The sequence below is a fragment of the Acromyrmex echinatior genome, chromosome 4 (genome assembly GCF_024713525.1).
Source record: "Acromyrmex echinatior isolate Ae372 chromosome 4, ASM2471352v2, whole genome shotgun sequence".
NCBI classification, from domain to species: Eukaryota; Metazoa; Arthropoda; class Insecta; order Hymenoptera; family Formicidae; genus Acromyrmex; species Acromyrmex echinatior.
This window is the reverse complement of record NC_141855.1, coordinates 11,628,671-11,653,211: the sequence shown is the minus strand read 5'-3', so window position 1 is coordinate 11,653,211 and position 24,541 is coordinate 11,628,671. Positions and strand designations below refer to the sequence as shown.

At 35.6% G+C, this 24,541-nt stretch overlaps 1 protein-coding gene across 2 annotated transcripts in view; it reads right to left on the bottom strand.

Moving 5' to 3' along the window:
- The window catches only part of LOC105146524 (DE-cadherin), a 141,017-nt gene extending 116,983 nt beyond the window's left edge, over positions 1 to 24,034 (bottom strand). Inside the window, exon 1 of one of the 2 annotated variants that reach the window (XM_011056838.2) lies at positions 23,412 to 24,034. In XM_011056838.2, coding sequence (XP_011055140.2) covers positions 23,412 to 23,544 — 133 coding nt within the window. In that variant the 5' untranslated portion in view covers positions 23,545 to 24,034. The remainder of the gene's footprint in view (positions 1 to 23,411) is intronic. The other variant, XM_011056839.2, reaches the window with a different exon arrangement.
- Between the last annotated feature and the right edge of the window lie 507 nt (positions 24,035 to 24,541).

Genomic DNA, 24,541 nt, shown 5'->3' with positions numbered 1-24,541 from the left:
AGATTTTCATCAGCGATAAATCACTTATAACGCGCACGTACTCCTGCGGCGTATTCCGCGGCAGAATTTATGAATGTAAAAACGAAAATACTACCGTGACCGCGAAACCCGGCCGTTTACATCTATAAAGATCCGCGCGGCTATATGTCTGTAAAAAACGAGCAGTGTTTCCATCTCCGTGAGCTTCCGTGCTCGCGGATTTAATCATTTTCGGTCAAAATACTGTGAATCATTCGCAAATTAACAAAGAAAAAAGTATTTAAAAAAATATTAATCTGAAATATAGCGCAATGCTAGTGGCGAAGACCGTGGATTATGCGTGTGAGAGTTAAATGCGTCTACAAAGATTATATCCCGAGGGCGAGTTGCAACCAACTTGCACAACCGGCTCTTTTCTTCGTTTCTTTATCCTCTCTCTCTCTCTCTCTCTCTCGAGTCTACTTTATACGAGGTGTTCATTTCACGCAATATATACACTGTGTATATGATACCTACATCTCTTGTCAGCTTTTATGAAACAATGAATAGTATTATACCTAGTGTATTCAAGGTGTATTCGAAATATATGTATCGCATAAATATGCATTCCACGAATCATTGCGTACATTCCACGTCCTTTAAATTTTGCAAAATTTTCAATAAACAATTAATAATTGAAATATAACAATTTAATTCAAGATTAGAATTCAAAACAATTAAATGTTAAATGACTTTGTAACAATTTTTTCCTTCCACTCCTCCTTTGGTTTATCTATCGACTCTTATTTAATCTCAGACAAGACGAAATCTCTCTCTCTCTCTCTCTCTCTCTCTCTCTCTATCGATGTACTTCGGTATACATTGACCGTAGGCGTAATTCGATTAATCGTAACTGCGTCTCGGTGGCGCCATTGAAAGCTGGTATAAGCGAGCAACAGATTCTAGGACAATTCTCTCGTTGTCGCGACTGTATTTTTCCCAAGTGCACGCTCGCAACAGGAAAGTATGACGCGACAAAATCACACACGAGTAGCGGACAACGGCATGTATACATTCATGTGTGCATTCACACACACATAGGAGCATACACTCTCATCGAGGCATGTAGTCCGCCGTTGTCCAGCATTACTGCTCGCTCCGATGCGGGTAGTGTCGTCGAGAGTATCTGTCAACTTATATTCCCACTTAACCATTCTCTCTGGAGTGACTGTTATTCATGTACGAACTACGGCTAACAGCGGATCCGCTCGCTGGCCTCCCATTTCCACGTTACTCGCCAAGCGCGAACGGAATGCACACGCTATTACCGCGTGTCGAGTGTTGTAAACGAAAGATGAGTTCGTGGTGTCATATATACAAAAGGAAGCGGCATAAGATGTCTTCTCCTGAAAGAGGAATTGAATCGTATTCAGAGTATCGTACGTATGTGTAACGTTGAACTAAAATGCTGCGGTTTCTCTTCCTTCTTTCGCAAAATGATGTCGCATTTCGCGAGAAAGGGAGAAAGAGGAGAGGAAGAAAGAAGAAAACGACCTCGCTTTATGCAGCCTACCTATATATTTATCAAAACTGTGTAACAACGTTACGGAGTACCGTCTACGCAAATTACTTTTCATTTCCTTCGTCATTCACGAGAATGCTTTTGTCGGACGTTAAGTATCTCCGAGTATAATTAATCATATTTTTTTCCGTCGTCATTCATCCTTTGAGGTCACGATTACGAGGCCTATTTCCTTTTACAAAAGGGTGCCGTCGTCGTCGCCACCTGAATTTTTCACTACCGACAGTGAACGAAACGGAAGGCAAAGAAAATTCGCGGAAACGAGCAATATTCGAGATTGTAGTCCCGTCGCCAGGAGAAAAGCATACCGTCTAATGTCGAGTCATGAGTATATATACATCACAGTATACGGCTAAGCAAGCAACTGAGTAACCAACCGGTAGTCGACCTGTGTAATAATCCAGTTACACCGCTTCAAGACCAGTTTTTCTAACTTTGATTACAAGAGGTCATCATATACACGAATGCGCGAGATTTCTAGAACGAACACGCGAACAAGACGAGTACCACGTTTTATCCACCTGTCGCTTTCCGCGGAATTAATTCGTAAAATCCGCCTAATGAAACTCGCTCGAGAAGTTCAGATCTCGAACGCGACACCGGATTCAACGTTCTTGATGTGAATGAATCGTTAAGGGATGTAACGTCAAGTGCGATTTTATCGTCGACACTCGCGAATAAAAAGAGCGATACAGACTCGATTTGAATTTATAATTTGACTTTTTAAAGCTGTAAATTTTTCAAGTTATAACTATGTAATTTTTACTTCCGCGTCAGGAATAAAAAATTCTACGAGAATATTGAGGTCGATTTTTACGCAAATTAAACTTTAGCGCCGGATATTAATGTATGCGCTTATTTGCATTGTTTGCACTGTGAACTTTATGAATAGACGTACATACATCCGTATTACCGCAGTAAAAAGTGTAAGTGTCGTAGTTATATATTGTCATATATACGGTGGAAAAAATATGGAATAAGCATGACTCGACACAATCATAAAATTATATTGTTTATCATAATTATTTCTCAGAACTGTGTTCGGTATGACCCGTAAAAATACAATACCAGTTCTAGATAGTATACGTATTTATGGGCAAAAAACGAACGCTTTAACGAATTAATAATTTTATATCTTTATAATATTATTATTAATGCGATATTTTTAATGCTACATCATATAAAAAAACCGTAATATCGACGCTCAAACATATAAGAGACGATAAATATAATAATTATTTCGGGCTGAAAAAAACAAACAGGATAAAATAACATTCAAACATTTTTCTATGTAACCTCTATGTGAACCTCTTGTCAGAAATAAAATTGTAAAATAGTAGGCTCATAATAGCTCTCTTATTTAATAAATTTTAACAAAATTTTTAAAAAGCAACACAATTATTATATCGTAAAAATTATATTTAAAAAATATTACGATATTATGTTTATTCTATTGCCACAATGTATCTCAATTAATTGTACTAAACTTATAGCAGGAATATATAAATATGACGGTTTGACTGCGAGACGGTTTTCTATTCAGGAAGAGAAAAGAAGGTAAAACTTTCGCAAGACTTCAGGGATTTAAGATCGGCAGGTGAAGTAACGAGTAACGAATAACGAGTTTTTCGATTTTTTGTTAGAGCCAAGCCAACCCTGAATTTTCGTTTAAAAGCTCCACTACAGAAAAGAAAAAAAAAACAAAACGCTTATGAAAAGTGTATCTTCTCTTTTCTTTCTAAACTTTTATATTCCTAGTTACGATATGACCGGAAAAGAGACTGAAGCTTTTCTACTTCGACGTTACTTAGTTGTCCATCTTTTACAATCTCCTGCGAGGACCTCTCATCTGTTCTCTCTCTCCCTCCCCCCCCCCTTTCTCCCTCTCAGTCAAACTTTTGCTAAGTTTATACATATAAAAACGAGCATTACATGACACGACGAGTCGCAAAGACCACTCTTGTTTTGCTATTACTTGAGTACCGCGCCCATTTATTTATGCGTCTAGTGATAAATACAGGCCAAGATGTCTCTCTGCGTCATCACGATAGTAGCAGCTGCTGGACTCCTCCGAGCCTTAATAACGTTGACATTGCATCGAATGCACTAAGCCTTCAACAGTATTAACACGAAGAACGGAATTCTGACTAACTGCGGCAAGATACCGTCCAGCGAAGCAAATAATCCCACGATTTAATGGGTGCATTCAGAATGACAACTGCTCATTGAAAGTTTAGTGAGCTCTTTTATCTGATTGGTATATATTTTAGGATCTAACGGAATATGCCAATCAGGTGAAAGAGCTCGCTGAGCGCTCAGTGAGAGATTGTAGTTCTGAATGCGTACAACGATTGCTTGAATCTTTCAAATAATGATATGACGCAACTTCTGACAAACACGGGAAAGCTCGTCTGTATGAAGTGTCCTCGAATGCAAGAGTCTCCATTCTTTCAACGTGTTTCCAACATATTTCTAGAAACGCTTTTTTATAATTTAATGATACTGTTAAAAGAATTTAGCAAACTTTTCACCGAACACCATCGCGTTCCGATCGTCGAACTTCGCAAGTGCTCCTCGCAAGCTAGAAACTTAATCCCAATAGAAAGCGAGCACACGAAGGCGGCCAAGCGTGGTGAAAATAGAGTCCACTCGTGATCTGTTCTGAAATTTCAAAAGGCCAAAGTCGGTGTAATTGTTACAAAAATTCTTTCCTTCTTCTTATATACTTGGCCTTACACTTTCCGAGAAAAAAATCATTTTTGCCACCAAATTGTAACTCTCTTTATATCTCCTTTCGTATTACTCCTGGATCGCGATATTCAATATTCTTTGTTTTTCATCTTTCTCATTTCTTTTATTATGCTATATTATATATATTGAAATATAAATTCCGATTAAAAAAACAAGAAAACGTATGGAAGTGGCCCCTCCGACTTTGAATATGTTGTTTTTTTAAATAAAAATAAGAGTATTTTTTAAGGACTCAATCGCACTTTTAGAGAGTACAACACTTCATTGAAGAAAAGCGTTTTTTTTTAAGCGAATATCATTGAAACTATAAGAGGTAGAAGAAAAATGTCAGGTAATCATTCTGAAGAAAAATTGAAATATTTGAAAGTATTTAATAATGATAATTAAAATTTGTTTAAACAAAAAATTTTTATTTATAAAAAATAAAAGAATAAAAAAATTTTTAATTATAATTATTAAATACCTTTAAAACCATTCAATTTTTATTTCAAACATTTTTTTCTATCTCTTACAGTTTCAACGATTCGCTTCAAAATACAAAAACCAATTTTCTTTAAAGAGATATTGCATCTCTTAAAAATACGATATAAAAAATATATAAAAAATATATCTCTTATTTTTATCTAAAAAGCAATATATTCAAAGCTCATAAAAATCGAAGAAGGACACTTCTATTGGTTTCCTAGTAAGACTCGTCAGTTGTAGTTCGCCGTGCATACAACAACTTTATAAGCGTGCGAAGTTTACTCCAGACGTTGTGACTAAATATATCCATCGATATTTCATTCAGATGCTCGGCAAAAAGATGAATGGAAACGAACACTGCTTTATGACAACTCTTCACAATCTTGACGTAATGGCTAGAAATTGACCGGTGAAATACTCAGAAATTAATGCGTCATATAATATTTTTATTCGCGCGCTACATTCAATGACTGTCAGCATCGAGAATCTCGGAATGTGGAATGAAACGAAGTAATGTAAAATCGATGGGGGTTCAATCTGATGAACGACGGACGGCGGCACTTTCGAAGAAAGAAAGCGCAAGGAATGCGTCGAACAGACACGCACGCGAAAATCGTTTCCTCAAGGCAATAACGTGTAAGCAATCAGTAAATCGAGTAAAATACACGTTTCGCTGTTAGTGGAGCGCGAAGCGGGCCGATTCCGTTTGCTTTTGTTCACAAGACAACTTCCGCGCACAGCAAGAAAAGAATGGAGCAAAAAGAAAATACGATGATGAAGAAAAGAACCAACGCGGTTCTTGCATACGGAACATGGATATTTATTTTTATGACGATCTTATCTTCACTCGACTGTATCGCGCCGTGACCTCTATTTAGAATTCTATTTAGAATTAGTCGAACGGAAGCATAGGGTGATGCAACGTCTCATGGTAAAACAAGCAGTACCGCCGCGTTTCCGGTACGTCTCGATGCGCTAAGATCGTAAGTAAGCGGCTTTCCCACAGTGGCGCTTATAATTTGATAGAGTGGCGCACTAAACGGAAATATTACCCCAAAGTATAATTTATATTTGATAAATCGTTGCAAAATTTTAGAACTGATAAACGTGATAATATAATCGTTTTTAATCAAACTCTTCTTGTTGATGGATACAATTAAGACAACAAAAAGCAATGGGCTGTCTTAACGTGTTATAATATAAAATACTGAGACTTGTAAATACCGTGAATGATGAGATATATAAAAGATTATAAAATAGAATACGCGAGAAAAATAATAAAATGTACACTGAGTAAAAGGATTGTTAATTTAACAAGCTACAAGTATCTTTAACAAATGATTTGTAGATAGTAGATGAGATAAATTATTGTTTTGATATTTGTTGTGATTGATATTAGTCTACTATTCCAACCAATTACTAATAATAGAAGCAATTTATGTAAAACCTAACCTGTATTTTAATAGACTTTTATTTGCTAGCAATGATTATTTTGATTTGTATTATTTGTTGCATTAATGAAAAATTATTCGCAACAGTAACTGATCGATCCGTTTTCTTATCAAACTATCACATTTGTCATCCCTTTTTTTGTTCTTATAACAAGCTCATTTCTCTCAGTATACAGTTGGCGTTATAATGAATATCACAGTGAATAAAGCTAATGAATATAAAGGTGAATCTTTTACTATTGAATTCTCTACCTCCCCGGTACATTCCTTGAAAAGTTCCTTTTATTATTATAAAATGCAAAATGAAACAAAAGTTTGCACAATTTCTCTCTTTCAACAAGTTCCAGTCTCCGCCGTTTCTTCATCTTTTTTTTTTCTTCCTTTGGAAAGCAAACGGCCGAGCCTTGTATTCAGACAGGGAAATATTCCGCCTGTACCTTGTAATTAAAATGTCGCGATCGAAAAACTATTTACGCGCTGTATCCGGATTCCAAAGGCACCGGAATTACTAGCGAAGAACGTTAAATTAAACGTACCATAAGTTACTAATTCAAGCACCGGTGGACGAGAGAGAGAGAAAGAGAGAGAGAGAGAGAGAGAGAGAGAGAGAGAGAGAGAGAGAGAGAAAGAGAGTCTGAAAAGGCAATTTCACTTGTCTCTCGTGTCCCACAATAGTCACAGATAATTAGAACTGCGAACGCAAAAGCGCGTATTGCATGCAGACACGCATGCATTGCGACATTACAGCCGAACTTTCTGTGACGGGGAAAATTCGACAGAAACGTCTTCGCTGTTTTAATTATTCGAGATGAAAAAGGTGAGACAGGTACTATGACGTCTGATGTTTCTTCGAGAAGACGTTAATATTACAAGCTCACTTGTGAAATGCAAATATCTCAACCAATTAATTATTTCTGTGAGAAAAGAAACGGTGAAATAAGTTAAAACGATAAAAAATTCACGATAAAAGTTCACGACTCGAAATATGCATAGACGACTATAATCTCATTCGCAGCGATTAACAACTTTTTTCGATTATCATCACCAAAGATCTCACGTAACGACAATAAATAATTCTCTTCCCCTCTCGTCTGAATTATCTCGATGTGTAAATAAAAGTGGAATACGGGGAGGACGGGTAAAAAAAATAATAAAGTTCCTGGCAAGCACGCGCGTGCTCGCAACTGTAGCAACCAAACGTTGTAACTAACGTCTTAGCACTCCGTATAAATTCGCTTTTGCGACAAACAGCGAAATTTGTACGTACTGACTACGCGAAAATTTACTGTTTTCGTTACATTTTATCTTAGCTCGATATTTATTCTCCGGCGTGTATCATGCAACATATTAGGTGTTGGAATTAATTCGTAGCGTTTTTTAATGAAAGAATGTTATTTATTTCACATGAGCATTAAAAAATACATTAATGAAAGTACTTCCCATCACTTGTAAAACGCTACGAATTAATTCCAACACCTAATATAATAAATTTTATGCACCGTCTTTAGCGGAGTTAATTAAAACAAATGATCGTTATTTGTATAATTCGGTTATTGTATTACGATAAATCATTTTCCTGCTTCCCTGCATTGCGTCATGTCAAAGTACCTACCTACGGGACGCTGCACATTAAAATATCTTGACTAATGAATAAATTTTTGAGTTAATATATACCTGATTAATCATTAAACTAATTAAATTGTTTCAAAACATCTTCAACAGTAATTTATAATTCATAATTAAATTAGGCAAGAAAGAATAAATGCAGTTAAAAATTTATCAATTCATAATTAATTTATTACTTTATCAATTTATAATTAATGAAATTCTATAAATTTAAAAAAATAAGAAAATACGTCAAAGTGGTACACAAAACCTATTTCTAAAAAACCTAGTTCAGCATTTTTACAAATTCAGCGTTTTTCCTTGAAAGATAAAAATTATACAAATACTTTCGTAAATTGAAAAAAGAAATTAACGCAAAACATTCAATTTTTTTGTAACATGTCTTTGTCGGTTAGCTTCTTGATCTGATGACAAATGAGGCAATTTCACATAGAAAACATGATCTTGTCGTCTCCAGTCTCATAGGTACGCTAATGAAGACTAACGACGGACGTTAAAGGCATTAATTCTCTATTCTATGTTGATAACGAATTTACATCGAGTACTGCGAATGTATATTTATTGTTAGTCCACGGTCGTAAAACCGTCACAATTAAATTAAATTAAATTAAAATAATAATTATGTGACAAATTTAACTAAATTAAATTTAAATGTATTTTATTATAACATTCTAACGATCCTTATTCGTTGAAATCAAAGAAAAAATAAACTTGAAATGTACAATCCCATTAATAATTATCAGCGAAGAGACCCTTCTTTGATACACATCAATAATAATGGACGAGTCTCATTATAAACTGACTGTGGCGTTAGACGCGTGCTCAGAAAATCTGCATGTTAAATCAACTCTCTATCCACGCGTGTCACCAGCTTCGTTCATCATGAACGAACTGACAGTTGGCGGCGAGGACTATTTTCGAATGTAAATGTATTTCGGCCGCAATCGGACAAACGTCAGCATCGCTTTCGGACAATCATTTCTGACGGACAGTCGCTGGTTTCTAAACTCCGTGTTACGACCGCTAAATCCAGCCAATTAGAACGGATTCAATGATGATAATGGTTGTGACATGAAATACTGCCGCATCACGGTGACCGAAAGCTCCTCCTAATGTATCGTCAGCCAAAATCATCTCCGTCGATTTATCGCTTCCACGCATTAGTATACACAGTTGTCACCGTGTTGTTTACACGTTCCGGGATTTTCACAAATGACGATAAAACGAGCGAGGGACAGGAAGAAAGAAAGTAGTACGTCCAATGGTGACATTAAAACACGAGGTGATTACCGGTTTGAATCGTTGTAAATTTTCACAGCACGGGATTCAACGTGGTTAACTGAATAAACTAGATGCGGTGCACCGAGTAGTTAATCGCTAACTCGACGTAAACGCCAAGTTTCAGTTACGCTCTTCTCGCGTTGATTATTCGCTTTGGTTATTATATCACGGATACTCGCGCGCTATCAAACGAACGTTTTACGCGTCAATTTATCATAACGCGTCGGATACGTTCAGAATGCGAATATGATTTAGCCGGACTGTTTAACGAACTCTTATTATTTTGCATATGCTTATACGCTGCGCTTCATCAAACAAACCATGATGAAACGTAACGCCTTTGCTATTTAATATTTCAAGTGCGTTTAGTACTTGGTATGTGAAGCTTCTTTGACGACTACAATCAAATGTTTAGAATGGAAACGTGTCATTTGCGCAATCATATCATAAAACAAATTACGGTGAACGTTTAGTTTTCTCAATGAAATCAATTTTAGTGATCTCAATGTATTAAAAACATTTAATAAATGAAATGTAGACACAAAAGGTATTTTTATAAAAGATAACTTATACTTCGAATTATCTTTTTTATCATATTTTATTTTACATAAATAAAAATAAAGTAAGAAGATTGACTTTCTGTCATTCAGGAAGAGAATGTTTTGTAGTGATATTTATCCAGATGATAATTACTTACATAATAAATCGGGATCTCGAGATGCACAGCTACGTCACTGATTCAATGTAGCCACGAGAGTACGTTACACATCGCAGGCTGAGTCATTCGAGAACCTCCTTCCCGTGTGGTTTTCTTTCTCTCGTCTACTATAGGTAACTCAGAAGACACTCTGGCCAGAGAAAGATAGAAGGAGAAAGAAACGGAAATAGCGACTAAAGGAAAAAAAAAAAAAAAAAAGATATACATTTCACGCCGCGATCCAAATCTAAAGCACCCGATCTAAATTCTCCACAATTGAGAGCTTCGGCTTGCCCTTTTTTCGGGTATTTCCTTCGTGCTTCAAGCCGCCGCGAAAACTTGTCGAGCTATGTTAGTCGATTTTTAGTTTCTTCGCGCACAGGTGCTCGTTCCCGAATGACGGCAAAAAAAAGGAGGAGGAAAAAAATCCGTTCTCCTTCTATCTTTTTTCTATCTATTTTCCCGCCAAGTTTTCGCTCGAGTACTTTGTTTTTCCCCGCGAGCGAACTCGCCTGTCGCATCATTCGCGACGTCAGACAACTAAACTCGCTGTAATTGAAAGAGATAGTGTGATCTATCTTCCTCGTAAAAAAAAAAAAATCAATCTTAACGACCCCGAGATGGAAGTGCGTTTCCTCGAGACAGTGGAAAACCCAGCTTATAAATCATTCGCGCCCGTAATGTTCTTCCGCTCGTAGGTAAATTCTATTACGCTAACCGAAGAAGGACGGAGAGATCTCGTAAACTTTTGCCGAGTATAAAATTTGACGGATACTATTTTTCCCCATCGTGCATTATCCGCGCGAGATGGGCGGCAAAGCTCCCTCGTACGTTCGCCCAAAGGCATGTTTACCGTACACATACTGCGAGTACGCATCCGGTCACGTATTTCCGTGGATATCTCGTAAGTATTCCCGGTCGAATCGATACGAGATCCCGTAGCGAGACAATTTTTATTTCTGTTACGCTGGAGAGAGGAGGAACAAAAAAAAATGAACGATGTTGATACAACGGCGATAACGTGCCTCTGCGCGACACTCGTAAATACGCTATTAATATCTCGGCTTATCTATGAAACGTGGAATTATGTGGAATCGGAAAGGGAGACGAAGCCGCTAATCTGCCCCGTTTTGAGAACAGCTGGAACATTTTGGAATAAGTGAGATCATCCGTAGTCTTGCAACGACTGAAGGCGCGGCCCTGAAGTCGAGAAGTCTATCGTTCTGCAGCTTACACGTTCTGCAACAGCGTTTCTCAACGCAAACCAGCTTCACGATCAAATACTCTATTTAATATGTATACAAAAGTCCGTATATGCATCTAGTTTAGTATATTTGAGACTACAGCTAGCTGGCCACTTGCCCATAAATCTATAACAGAAATTATTACTTTCAATAACGCGTTTGCTCCAAAAAAAAAGTCGAATTAAATCAGAATAAATAAAAAGTCCACATTAATGTTTATGAGCGTCGAGTAACTAAATGTAATCAGTGGAATAAAAATACGCTAAAATAGTTAACGTCTCGGTTAACGTGCAAAAACAATTTAATTTGATGTATTCATAGAACGTAAATTTTTAAATGAGATTAGAGAGAGAGAGAAAGAGTACTTTCGATCTCCGATAACAATTGTTTGCAGTCGACAAGATTACTACAAGCTTTGACTTTCGCTCGTATAAAATGTTGTACACATGTAATTCAAATTAAAACTGCTAGGTAGCGTTAAAAAATAACGATCAACATTTGCACTGCAATACCGGAGAAACGAAGTGTTTCGCAAGTGCTGTAATACGTGACATTAATTTCACAATCCCACGATGTCAAGAGCAAAGCGTCGGTCTTTCTAGAGTATTTAAGCCACTCGTAATGCACGCGCGAAAAGCTACAGATCCATTTCCAAGAGTACAGTGTTGGTTTTTGCATGAGAACATCATACAATCGTGCTGAGATTAAACGTACGATTCGTAGACTCGTTACTGAAAAGCTACACACGACTATCCACAAAAGCCGTTGACGATGGTTGGCTGACATGATTTTTACTCGTAAACGAACGTGTTAAGTTATTCGGACCAAGTTCATAATTTCTACACTTCTAAGCTACACTTTGTGGTCGCATTTGAAGTAAATCAGGACTGTATTCAGAACGTTACGTTATTATTCACCAGTCGCAACCGGTATCAGTTACATTTCTACTGTGGAATTCTAAATCTTCTCTCTCTTCATATCGCGAGCGAGAAAATAGGACGACCGAACCGAACTTTTATCGTTAGCGTTGTTTCTTCTACAAAGAGTTTAAGAGGAGAACCTCTGTCTCGCAAATTCGGCCGTTGAGAAACACTGTTCTTACACACGCTGTACCTACAACAAATGGCCGGCGACCCCAGGCACTCTTTGTCCTCTCGACTCCTCTTCGCCCTTCCCTGGCCGTTCAGACCACCAGCTTCTCTTTTCTACCTTTGTCCCATCTCACTCTCACTATTTCTTCAACCATCGTACGTCAGTACCTTCGGTTTGTTCGACAGAACGGGCCAGGATTTCAGACTAAAAACGCATTCAGATCAACTATTTCGGTAAAAAGCGAAGAGCTCACATCGCTTCACACATTTGTGAATTCTTTTAATATTTAACCATCTAAAGCGATTATAGTTTCGATTATTCTCTGTTTTAAATCATTTTTCTATCTTTATTCAATTTAATTTTAATATCACATATCGATTAAACGTTTTATTTTTGGATAAACTAGAAGAGAGGATATATTTAAACCTGGGAATAAATCTACCAAAAAAGTCTCTGATCTTCAGATAAAAAAAAAATTCCTTCACAGGTCAGATTTTACAGATTTCTCGATAAAATACACTCTTTACATATATGGATTACATATATGGATAACTAACTGTCTGTTTAACATTAAAAGATTACGCAACGGTGCGGATTCGATAGTCAAAATATTCAATTTCTTCGATGTTGAAACTACGCGCTTTAATGCATATATATATCATTACGGAAAGTGCAACGTAGAGCTTTAAGGGAAACGAGTGATATTTTCCATCTTCCCTGTGTTAACTTCTGAAAATATAGATACGGAGATTTGCTACAGATAAGAGAAATATACCATAGAAAGTCAATACGCGTACGAGGGACGGTTAATAACGCCCTGCTAATTGATCGGAGAACAGAACAAACGTATGATACGGTTAGAACGGGTTACAGCGCTTAATTGAATTTTTGAATTGGCGTTTGGTAATTTTACTATTTTGGTTTTTTTACTATTGGAAACTAAAATACCAACCGCGAACAAGACTTAGCGAATTTAGGTTACGTATACGATACGGTATTATAACCATCAGGATGGCGAGCCCCATTTCGGTCTCAGGATATCGGTGATTCAACGCGAGACATAACTAACCGTCTTGCGCTGTTTCATCGGCAAGAGGCATGCTCGGGAAACGGAACCCATTAAATTCGCAGAATATTTCGCGAACAATCGCGGCTCCCGCGAGATACCCGGAGATCTTTCCCGGTTTTCTCACACCACTCAATCGCTCTCATTCCCAGCCGAGCTATTAAATCAGCACATCCGCGCGTTACACCCGGATTGAAGTCATGGAAGGAATCTTAAGCTGCTAATCTATTGACGTATTTAACCAGAGAGAACGGTGCAATTTAACAGCCGTCGCATCTCGTCCAGGGCGCGCACTCGCAGAATTTCGCAACTCGAATTTGTCAACCGCGATCATACAGAAAAGTAATCGACATACGTATATAGAGACTGTAGAAACCTTCCTGCTTGCCGACTGATGTCGCATCACATCAAGATTAACGTGACGTAGTAATAACGTCGGAAGAGAGATTAAAACTTGACTATTTCGATGATTAATAAAAATTGACTCGCATCGTTCAATCTAGAACGATGTACGTTGCAGCCGGTGAAGTGATAAATAATATTTCTGATACGTATACATTAAAAATAGAGTTGCGCTCTAAATTACATTAATACCTATTGAAATTAAAATAATTATTTACGTCGTCAATCTATCCTCAATCTAATCGCAGTAAATCGTTCAGATTTTAATTAGATATCTCTCGGAAGAAAGGTGACAGATACGAATACTATTCTCAGGGCGCAAATCCATCTTCGTGGGAATTTACGCGACACCATTTTCGAGACCAGCCCGAATTTTCAACCGTACGATTTCTATGTTCCCGAAATTCACGGAGTAAGCGACTTTAGGGCAACCTAAAATATGGCCGAGTCCCCGTGAGATTGGTCGAAAAGTACACGCCGTTTTCTCCCTTCCGCTTCCGGTCGAACACGGAACTACGCCTGTTCGGACGACCGGGTAACGTAATTCTACAATCGGCCGAACGTTTTCCCGCTATTTGCATAATCCCCGCTGGATTGTACACTTGTTTACGTCCCTCACATACCGATTCTAACCGACTGAAACGGAGTAAGGATAGCTATATGTAGAAAAAGAAATCTGTGTAAAAGTCTTCCTGATATCTTTTTAATAAAACCAATTCTATTATCAAAAAATAAATGTGCAACTATTAAACTCGTAAGTTAAACAAGATAAAAGGGCAAAACGCGAGCAACAAAAAAATAACTAATATTGAGAAGAAAAAATTGCTGTTTCAAAAAAATATTAGTTGATTCAATTAAATGTAACGGTTCTCTCCAGACTATCGAGCAAATATTTGTTAATTCAAACGAGTAATATGTTTTAAATTATAAGATTTTGTTAATCTAAATATATAAATATTTGAAGTAAATAATCGTTACGAATTAAACGCATTTAATCAAGTTAACAACTTTTTTTCTCTACGTAATTATTTTTTGTTGCTCGTGCTTTTATCTTGTTTAATTTACGAGGTTAACAGTTATACATTTATTTTTTGACAATAGAATTGGTATTTTTTTTAAAATATTATATTTTTTTAAAAAGATATCAGAAAGACTCTTTTGCACAGATTTCATAGATCAGATAATTAAATTCAACTTTACTTTAACAATTATGACGATAAAAAATATAATTTTGTTAAAAATATAAAAATACACGTCAAAATATAGATTCCGAATTGACGGCACAACCAAAAAAGAGTAGCGATTTTTTAAAAAATAAGTCAAAAATAAAAATATTTTACAAAATTTTGTTCTTAAAAAATTGTTGTTTAATTCACTTTTTCTTATTTCATTCATAAAAAATTATTCCCTTTTCAATAGTACTATTCTGTATTGTAAACATTTTCGTTGTAACTTAAATTATGGCAATTTGTTCTTATACACAAAACATGCATATACACATATTACTTATCTTTGTGATTTATGTCAACATGAAAAGCAAAATTACACCATTTACTCGTATTTTTATTCTTTTTGGAATAAAACATTTCCGCCGTTTTGGAACCATATTTTACATCGGCAATGCTTACACTCAATGTACGAAGCTTTGAATACGAATCAATGGAACTCATTGGCATCATTGTTAGAGAACGTATAGAGGTATTCGAATAAAAATGCAGCGATGAACTTTTGAATAAAACTCAGGGGGATGCGATAGAATGCAGATTTCAAGGGGAAGGTTGGAAATTATCTGGCACTACACAAAAACGTTAAAGGTCTCTTATTGGGGTCGAATTCTTATGCAAAATAGCGTCCGCGTCCGATTGGTTGAAGACGTTCGCAGATGGACCTTTCGTGTCAATTAATACCAATGAAAGTAATACGTACTCAGACGGACATGGATCGTGGTTCGCAGAGTCCGAGGTGGTGCGCGTCCGTGCGAACGAATATAATCCCGCAAGTATCACTTTCAATTCGCCTGTCGAGCGTTATAAATCCGTTACAAAGCCGATAATTTTTCAAACGTGCAATACAGTTATTCTCTTGATATATTCGTCTGATGTAGATAAAATAAGGATAAAAGATGTTGATAAATTGACAGTCACCATCTTACGAACCGGACAATTTCTCCGGATTGTTCTCTTAATTTTATAGTTCAATAGCACTAAACGGTGTTAATCTGCTCTAATATATCCTACGATGTTATCCTCATTTATAATAGAAAATTGCAATATGTATATATACTGGTTAAATGATATAGGAATATAAAAAAAAATATAAATTCGCGATTAGATGATCCTAACAATGGTGTATTTCTGCGCTCAATTATTTCTCTATTAGTAAAGGTTGACTGACCAGAAAGCTACATTTAGAAAGCTATATGACAATTCGCAGTTAGATATTTAAGTATATTTTTAGTTTAAACGAAAATTAATACCAAAAAGGTGCACATTAATAGATAATATCATTAATAGATAATATCTTTCAAAAAATAACTGCGAGAATTTATTTATACACTAAAGTCGTATTAAATCATCTTTTCTCTCTGGAACAATCCTCTCTTTTAATATATTATACATATAAAATTAATTTTACAAAGAATATTAAAAAATCAAAACATAACTCTTTTTAATATTAAAAAAACAAAAAAATTAAAAATGTTCAAGCTTTCAAAACAATAAAACGTTATGTATTCTAATTTCAAATGGTCTTGTAAAAGATTTGCTACATAAGAATTAATTTAAAAAATTTAATGTTGAAAAATTAAAATTATCAACAAATAATATCTCTCCCTCGATATTTTCGATGAAAAAAAAAATGAACTGCAGATTAAGTAAGGAATCCACGTGTGTGCGTGCATGCTTGTGAGTGTGTGTGTGTGTGTGTGTGAAAGATGATCCAAAGAGCCGTATTGTACGCTTCATATTTTCCAGTAGGGTGCCGCAGCAAATCAGAGTCGCGCATATGAAGACAAAGACGACCGAAATACCTTTCACGGATTACAATGTGAATACAACCGGAGCTCTCTTCCTTGCCCCAATTCTGTCTCTCACCTTCTCCCAGGAGGTAATAAAGCTGCAATACAGTGCAAGATCCGGAGTCGCAAAGATCCCTCTTTGTCGTTATATTTCACCCTCGCGCGCCACTGAATCGTTTACGACGCTTTCCGGCAATTTCGACGAAAGAAAGGCAGTTTTACTCGTTTTTCTACTCGACCTGACCTACCACGTTCGAACTTTTATCAAATTATCAATTTTGCCAAAAATTTCCACCCCGGAAATACACACGCGACGCGCTTAACGATCTCAATCGGACGCCCCGTCCCGAATCGGCGCGAATTGCGGTAACTCGGGTACGGAGATCGATAATGTTCGCAACTCTCATTTCCTCGCTCGCCATTACACGCTTCCCGTGACCTTTGGCCTTTTAACCCTTTGTATCCGGCTAGATTCTAGAAAGAAGAAAGAAACGTAAATCTCCTAGCAACGCGTCTATCCAATTTTCCTCACCGAAAATGCATTTAAAAAGTAGTTCTTAAATATTTGTAAAGGGCAATTCTTTATTCTTTACGTGCAATAGAATTTCTCATATATTGCTACTTAAACAATATGACTTTGTGTAAAAGCGCGAAGGAAACGTGAAAGAACTTGTAGAATATTATATATGCAATCAACAGAAGCAGTGTTTCATATTGCGTGCGTTGTCAACAGTTATAAAGCCATATTTAAAAATCCCTTATCATACAGAGAGCTAAGATACCAAAGTACCATTACGCGTTTCCTAGCCATTATTCTGTTGCGAGTATTTTTAGAAATATTCATTAATGGATTCTATTGTAAGTAACGATAACGATAGAGTTCTGCAACTAATGAGAGAACTTTGCTTAAACGAAGAAATAATTGTAAAAATATCGAAACGTTTAATGATACTGAAAGATCTCACTGCGTGAAACGAAAATAAGGGTGTATCCATTTCGAGTCATTCGTTTCCTCTTATTTGTTTGCTGCTGATCGATATACCGATGCCGTTTCGGAACAGCCATTACTGACGGAGATAAATATAAGCAAATAATAATCCTCGCGGGACGAAGTTGTCCAAAGTCCCAAGTTAAACAACACAAACAAAACATGAAAAATTGAATTTAGCAACTCGCAAGGTTGCGAGTGGAATGGGAAATAGAAACCGTTTCTATGTATGTATCACGCACCACTTACATTTACAAACTTTACGAATTAATTTACAGATTAATAATTCGCACGAATTCATTTACGATATATGGGAAAACAGACCAATTTAATATGAACGTATCTAACCAATTTCCTAATTAATTATCATGGAATAGTTTAGAACGAGATCATTTTAGCATATTCGCACGGTTCGTCAGTCAAAAGGCGAGCATGCTGTATACCGCGTTGTAATTCACAGAGTTACCGCAACTCGCATCAATATGCCATACTACGCTGACAAACACTACGCACATTAGGCGTATCAGCTAAACTAATTTTGCATTTGGGAATTTCAACGAGGAAAGACGACACACCTACAGCCAGGTGACGCATCCCCTTTCTTCGCTTCCTCCCGCAATAATTCGTGTCGTGATAAGTCGTATCACGTCGATCGGTAAACGGCGGTAAACCCATCTCGTTAGAGACAGAAGCATCGAACGCGTTATCGAGAAGAACTCTTCTACATAACCTTTGTGTATAAATCCTTTGTGTTCGTTCCTTCTCTTTACGGTAAACAAAGTGACGACTGTGAGTCAGTTTCTCATTTAACTGCTTTCATTCGCTGATCATGTGAAAAATTTAATATTAAATTTATTTAATTAACACTACAATGTTTGATAAAATTATTAAAATTCTATTTGTGTTTTTTATTTGTATTTTGAAAATACATGTATTTTGAAAAAATATAATCTTTGTTTATAAATGATATATATATATATTCTTTCTCTTTTAAACAATCAGAAGAATATTGATTCCTTTTTTACAATATTTAACCTATTTCATAAATTTATTTTACTCTTTCATTTCAATTTGCAATTGTATACATTTTTTTTCCTCTTAAGGTAGCATAGCCTAACAAAAGATTGCAAAGTTGAAATAAAAGAATTAAATGAATTTATGAAGTAATTTAAATATTGCAGAAAAAATATATACATATAATAAGGTACATAGTATTTCAATTATGAGACTATACTTTATGAATAAAAGAAAACCATATGTATGAATATATACAATATAAAACTTGTGTAAAATGTTTTATAACATTTGAATAAAAATATCGCAACATTTAATTATGTTAAAGGAGCGATTGTTTAAATTATAGAGAAATATATATTACGTGATGTCACATCTACAAAAGAGATTATCAATGCGGAATGTCAATAAACAGTAATCCGCTTGTTTGATATTATATTGACTTGCTTTTAAACGAACTTAATGCGCTTATGTACGCGTACTGAAAGTAAATGAAAAATAGTTCTTGGAAAGTCCGACAAATACGTAATTGTCACAAAAGATTTATAGTCACACGACTCGTGAGTTCATGATATCTTTATTTACGGTTTATCGAAAAACGACACGAATAATGATTCAATCTTCTTTTGATTCTTAGTTCTCGAAATAAACAGATTAACGATCAATTGTGGGGTCAAACTTAGTAATTGTCGTCTGACATTCATCAGTTGCAATTGTAAGAATCGTGACAGGAAAGTTTTTCGCAAACCTACATTTTTAGTGTCACGTTCAACTGAAACAACATTATTCGCTCGAATGCATCTTCTTTGAGTGCAAATTGTCTAACGGGCAACTTTCTTGTGTCTTTCTATTTTTTGAAACTTTTTAGTCAGCTTTTTAGTCGTGCCAAAACGCGACTTGATTTTCCTAGCAATTTTGCTATCTCTTTTATCGTGTACGTTGTTTGCAACACCAGTCGTGCGTGTCTCGGTTCAAAAAAGCTACAGAGCGATTCATATACGAATAATCAATGCGCGAATTACAAATTGTTTAATAAATTTATCGTTATTATTAGAAACTAATTGAAATTCGTATATCGTGGGAAAACATCTAGGTCAAATGTTAATTTTGCATCGTGTGTGATTACGTAAGCATTGCAAACAACTATTAACCATACACATAAGTTCACAGCTTTTATGATCGACCATCCGTGATCGCTCGGAAACATAAGTCGCAATAATTAATGCTCAATATAACGAAATTTGCCTCAAATAACGAGTTTACGAGATGAAACTGTCGAATCGAATTTTCGAACGTCATATGAGCTTTCGAGAAACGACAGATTACAGTACTTAATGATTTATACCCATTTCCACCAATGTAAATTAACTTCAATCTTGATTTAATTCTTAGAATTAGAAAAAGATGAAAAGTAAGTTGAACCGACATTAAAGTTAATCTGCATTGATTGAAACAGACATTTATTCGTACTTTGTTAAATGACGCGTAAAAATAACTTAAATACGTTATAAATAAGTCAAATATTAATTAAGATAAGAGACCAGCGAATTGAAAAATAAATTGAACGCAACAGACAAAATTAATTACGCGGATAGACCGATAACACAAAACTCTGAATTTTAAACTTGTATTACTCGGGGAATATTGTGAGTTCAAGACAATAATCTCCCACCCGTATTATCTCGTTCTGTATAAAAAATTAATTTCGTACTATCTGATAGAATTAATTTAAAAAATGCGAAAAATACGTTGAATACTGAATACAGTGAAGCCCGATCATCCGACTTTCCGTTATCCAACATTCCATGACACGGAAACCGAAACGAACTTCAATCACGAGCTTTTGAGTTAACCGTTGTGAAAACTGCGACCACACGCTCGCTTCATTCAATTTAAAATAAATTTATCTTTTTAAAAATAATTGGTAAATCTGTTATTGCAAAAAAATAGCCGTTCCAGGCTGTTCAACACCCGCGAATCTCCGTGAAAGAAACTTCGAACTTGTGCCAAATTTCCATTAAATTGATATTTCATTCGTTTTTGTGTATTTCGTGTAATCAGTATGTATCAGGCTTGTTTACGTCAGGTACTCGGAATTTCATTATTGCATTGTTTTTTCTATTATTTCAAAAACTCCAGAAAAACCGAGGTCACTAATAGCCTCGATCGACTCATTGACATGTTATATACAATGTGTTCTTCTCACGAACGAGCTGCACACTTATAAAGCGCTAGTAATATATTCTTTGTAATATAGGTATTGCACTAAAAGCAGCATTCATAATCTGTTCTTATTTTAAGACCATAATATTTTAAAAGACAAGTACAGATCCTCTGATTAGTTTATAACATCTTAACACTGTACTTAAAATAATCTTAAATATGAGGGCCAATTACAAATAGTCGTTTGTTCGCATTGCTTGAAATTTTCAAAAATTTTTATACTTAAAACGAGATAAATATACAAGGTATCTCAAAATTTACGACTCAAAATACTATAGTAGAATAGTTCTCGAAAAATTAAGTGAAAAGTTGTTTGTAAATTTTTATTTTAAGCCATGATTTTTGAGATAAGAATACAAACATAGTCAATTATGAACTATGTATTTAAATAACCACATATCTATGAATTACGCGTGCGATAGTATTATGTGGCTTTCTACAATAAGTCACTACGTAAGTTTTAAATCTTGAGAAATTGACCGAAATCACAATCGAATGTGAAAAGAATAATCGACTATGATTGATCAATTTCTTCTAGCTTAAGACTAGCTTAGAATGGCTTATTATAAAAAGGCCGGAGCACAGATATTTGTATATCGCATAATGCATAAAGCATAAGGAAATAACAGTGAAAAATGTAAAAAAGCCCATCAGAGCCTACATCAGCTGTTCGGACAGAAAATTTTTTATTTTCGTGTGAATGTAACAAAACGAATAAAATATTGCGTTTCAACCTTCAATTCGGATCCTTATCAATATAAAATATAATCGAAATTATATAAATAATGCAAATTTCAAGTTAATGATTTCCCTAATTTAGTTCGTTTTTCTTTATCCAAATGCCAAATTAGATAAAGTAAAAGTTGGAATTTATTTATTGATAAATTCTTTCGAACCTCATTTTATATTTATTTATAAGAAAATAAAGCAATCAGAGTCTTGAATTTCATGAAAAGAAAAGAAATGAAAAACTTTCATTTTCTTATGCATTATGTATTATACGTTATAGCGACTCTATACTTCTCTCTTAATAAAGTGCTGACGAGTGCGCTTTAGCTAAAACTTATAGGTGATCATTTAAAGAGATATTCAAACCGCTAAGAGCATTGCGTGTACAAATTTGAGGCATTACTGGGCATTATTAGACATTACTTAAGAGAATTATATTATAATAAGCGATTATACATTACTAAGGTATTAATGGGTATTAGAAGGCATTGATTTATACAAAGAAAAAAATAGCCTAAATTTAAATAAATATTTATTTGAATACTGCTAAATATTTACTTACAATAAATAAATATTTACTTAATAAAAAGAAGTGATTGTTAAATCAAATTAATGTTTTTTGTACCAAATAAATCTATTTTTACATTTAATAAATATTTAGTTGGTATTATTCAAATAAATATTTATTGAAATTTAGAATTTTTTTTTCAGTGTACACTATTTTGATCAGCGGTTTACCTCTTGATTTAAACGTCTGTATAATTGACTATATTTAAATCCTTATATCCTAGAAATTATTGAGTTAGAGAAAAAGTCTTTTTACAAGTAAAAAGACTTTTTCTCTAACTCAATAGTTAGTAAACTCAATGGTAAAAAGATCTTTCCCATCAATATCTTCGTCAAAATTTAAATTAAAAAAAAATTTTAGCTAAAATCTCTACTTTTCGAATAGTTACTATATTTTTGAATTTATGTGAGTTTTGTAATTTTTGCATATAGAAAACTACGAGCTGAAAAAGATGAAAAATTTTCTTTTCACTTCGTAGATCTGTAGCGTGTCCAAAAAAATTTAAACAAATTTTCGACTATCTATCGTAAAAGCTTAAAGTTTTTCCTACAAAATCGTTTTTTAAAAATATTCGTACAATTTTTTGTTCCTGAGTTACTCGCGGATTGAGTAAAAAGGAACATTTTAAACTTTATTGTTCCGAATTTTATTGTTCGTAACTTCGTAAAAAATCATTATATCGCAATTATAAGTATAGATATTCTTAAAGCTGAAACGTTGCTCTTTATCCTGAAAATCAGTGTAAAGGAGGGCAGGAGTATAATTGCCAATTTTTTAAAAATAGAATATAAAGATTGCTAAATCTTTTTATCAATTTGTAAAGGAATTTTCTCCCTAATCCAATATATTATTATTTAAATAAATTTATGAATAACTTCTTTTACATAATTTTTCAAAAACTTTCTTGCACCGAAAAGGGAGAAAGTGAAGATGCTGAGAGCAAAAAGTGCGAGTAACGCGAACAGATCTACGGCTTCTCTTTCGAACGTGCTGACCTAACACAAGAAATAGAGCAACATATAGTTGCGTGCTCCGTTTCAAGGAATCGCGACGACATTGTCAGTTCCCCAAGTGCCAGCTCAGAACGCGGTTTGAGGACTTTGAGGCCCCGTTGTGAGAATCATTTCCCACCTCAATCGGTGCAATAACCGCGCGTGCAAATCTCATTCGCGCAAGCGCGGTAAGATTCATATTCAAACACACTGACGCGCCTTCGCAGAGAACGCGCGTAACCTCAAGAAAAATATGGTCAACTCACCGAGAGTTCCGCAAAGTAACAACAGCAAGGCAAGCGACGTAGGCAGTGCGATGAGAAGCCGGGGCTTCGCCCCGGACCGTCGCGCGAGGCATTTTCCCAGCATCGTCAACGGTCCCCAAATCCACCTCCACATCCAATGGTCCAGCGTCTAATGTCCTCGGCATCTATCCTCTACTTTTTGCGTCGCTGACCTCTTCCCGAGGAAGCTCCCTCCTTTTTTTCAGCCCGCGAACTTTAAAAGTTTCAACGATCACTACACACACTGTTCCCACACGCGTTTCCTTTCATCGTGTCCCACCTCTGTTTTGCATTAACTGTATGTATATCCATATATATATATATCGAGTGAAATGAACTAAACACACGGTCACACACGCGCGTTGAGCGTCTCACACGAGCGGCAGTGATAACGCGAAGAACGATATCGTGCAGACGCACCTAACCGCCTAACCGTCTAGCCGCCTACCCGACCCAACACCCAACTGAAGTTCTGAACGGTACGAGGCTACGACTACGTACTCTACGTAGAGATGACGCGCTCGCTTCGCCCTGCGGCCTGTCTGCCCGCGTTCGTTCGCTCGCTCGCCTGACAGCCTCGAATCCTCCCCCTTCGCCGTACCCAGCAGTGAGTATCCCCACCCCTCGGGTAGAGTCGCGCTCTACCCGCGTCAGGCCACGACGCCGACCCCTTCCTCATCGACGTACAAACAGCGATCGCCCCCACTAGTCCACTGCTACTTGTTGATCTTCGTCCAGGAATGCATAACTATGCTTCGCACCCGATTCTCTCTTCTTTCGATCTAAAGAAAGAAATAGGGATGTTTAATTGTTTATTGATATTCGATAATATCGAATATTCGAGATTTTTTTGCAACTCGATATAAAAATATCGAATAAAAAATTATGAATAAAATATCGACTTTTATATCGATATTTTTTTAACTATTCATATTCACTCTCCATGTTTTTTCATGAATATTTTTAATTTTCAAAACTTTCTTCTTCGAAGGCCTATTCTAGTTGAAATGTAATAGCTGTACAGTGCAATGCACAAAAAAATCGACCAATCAAATGTCTCTCATATAAAAATCCCGATATTGTTGAGATTGCATGATATATTTGATTAATCA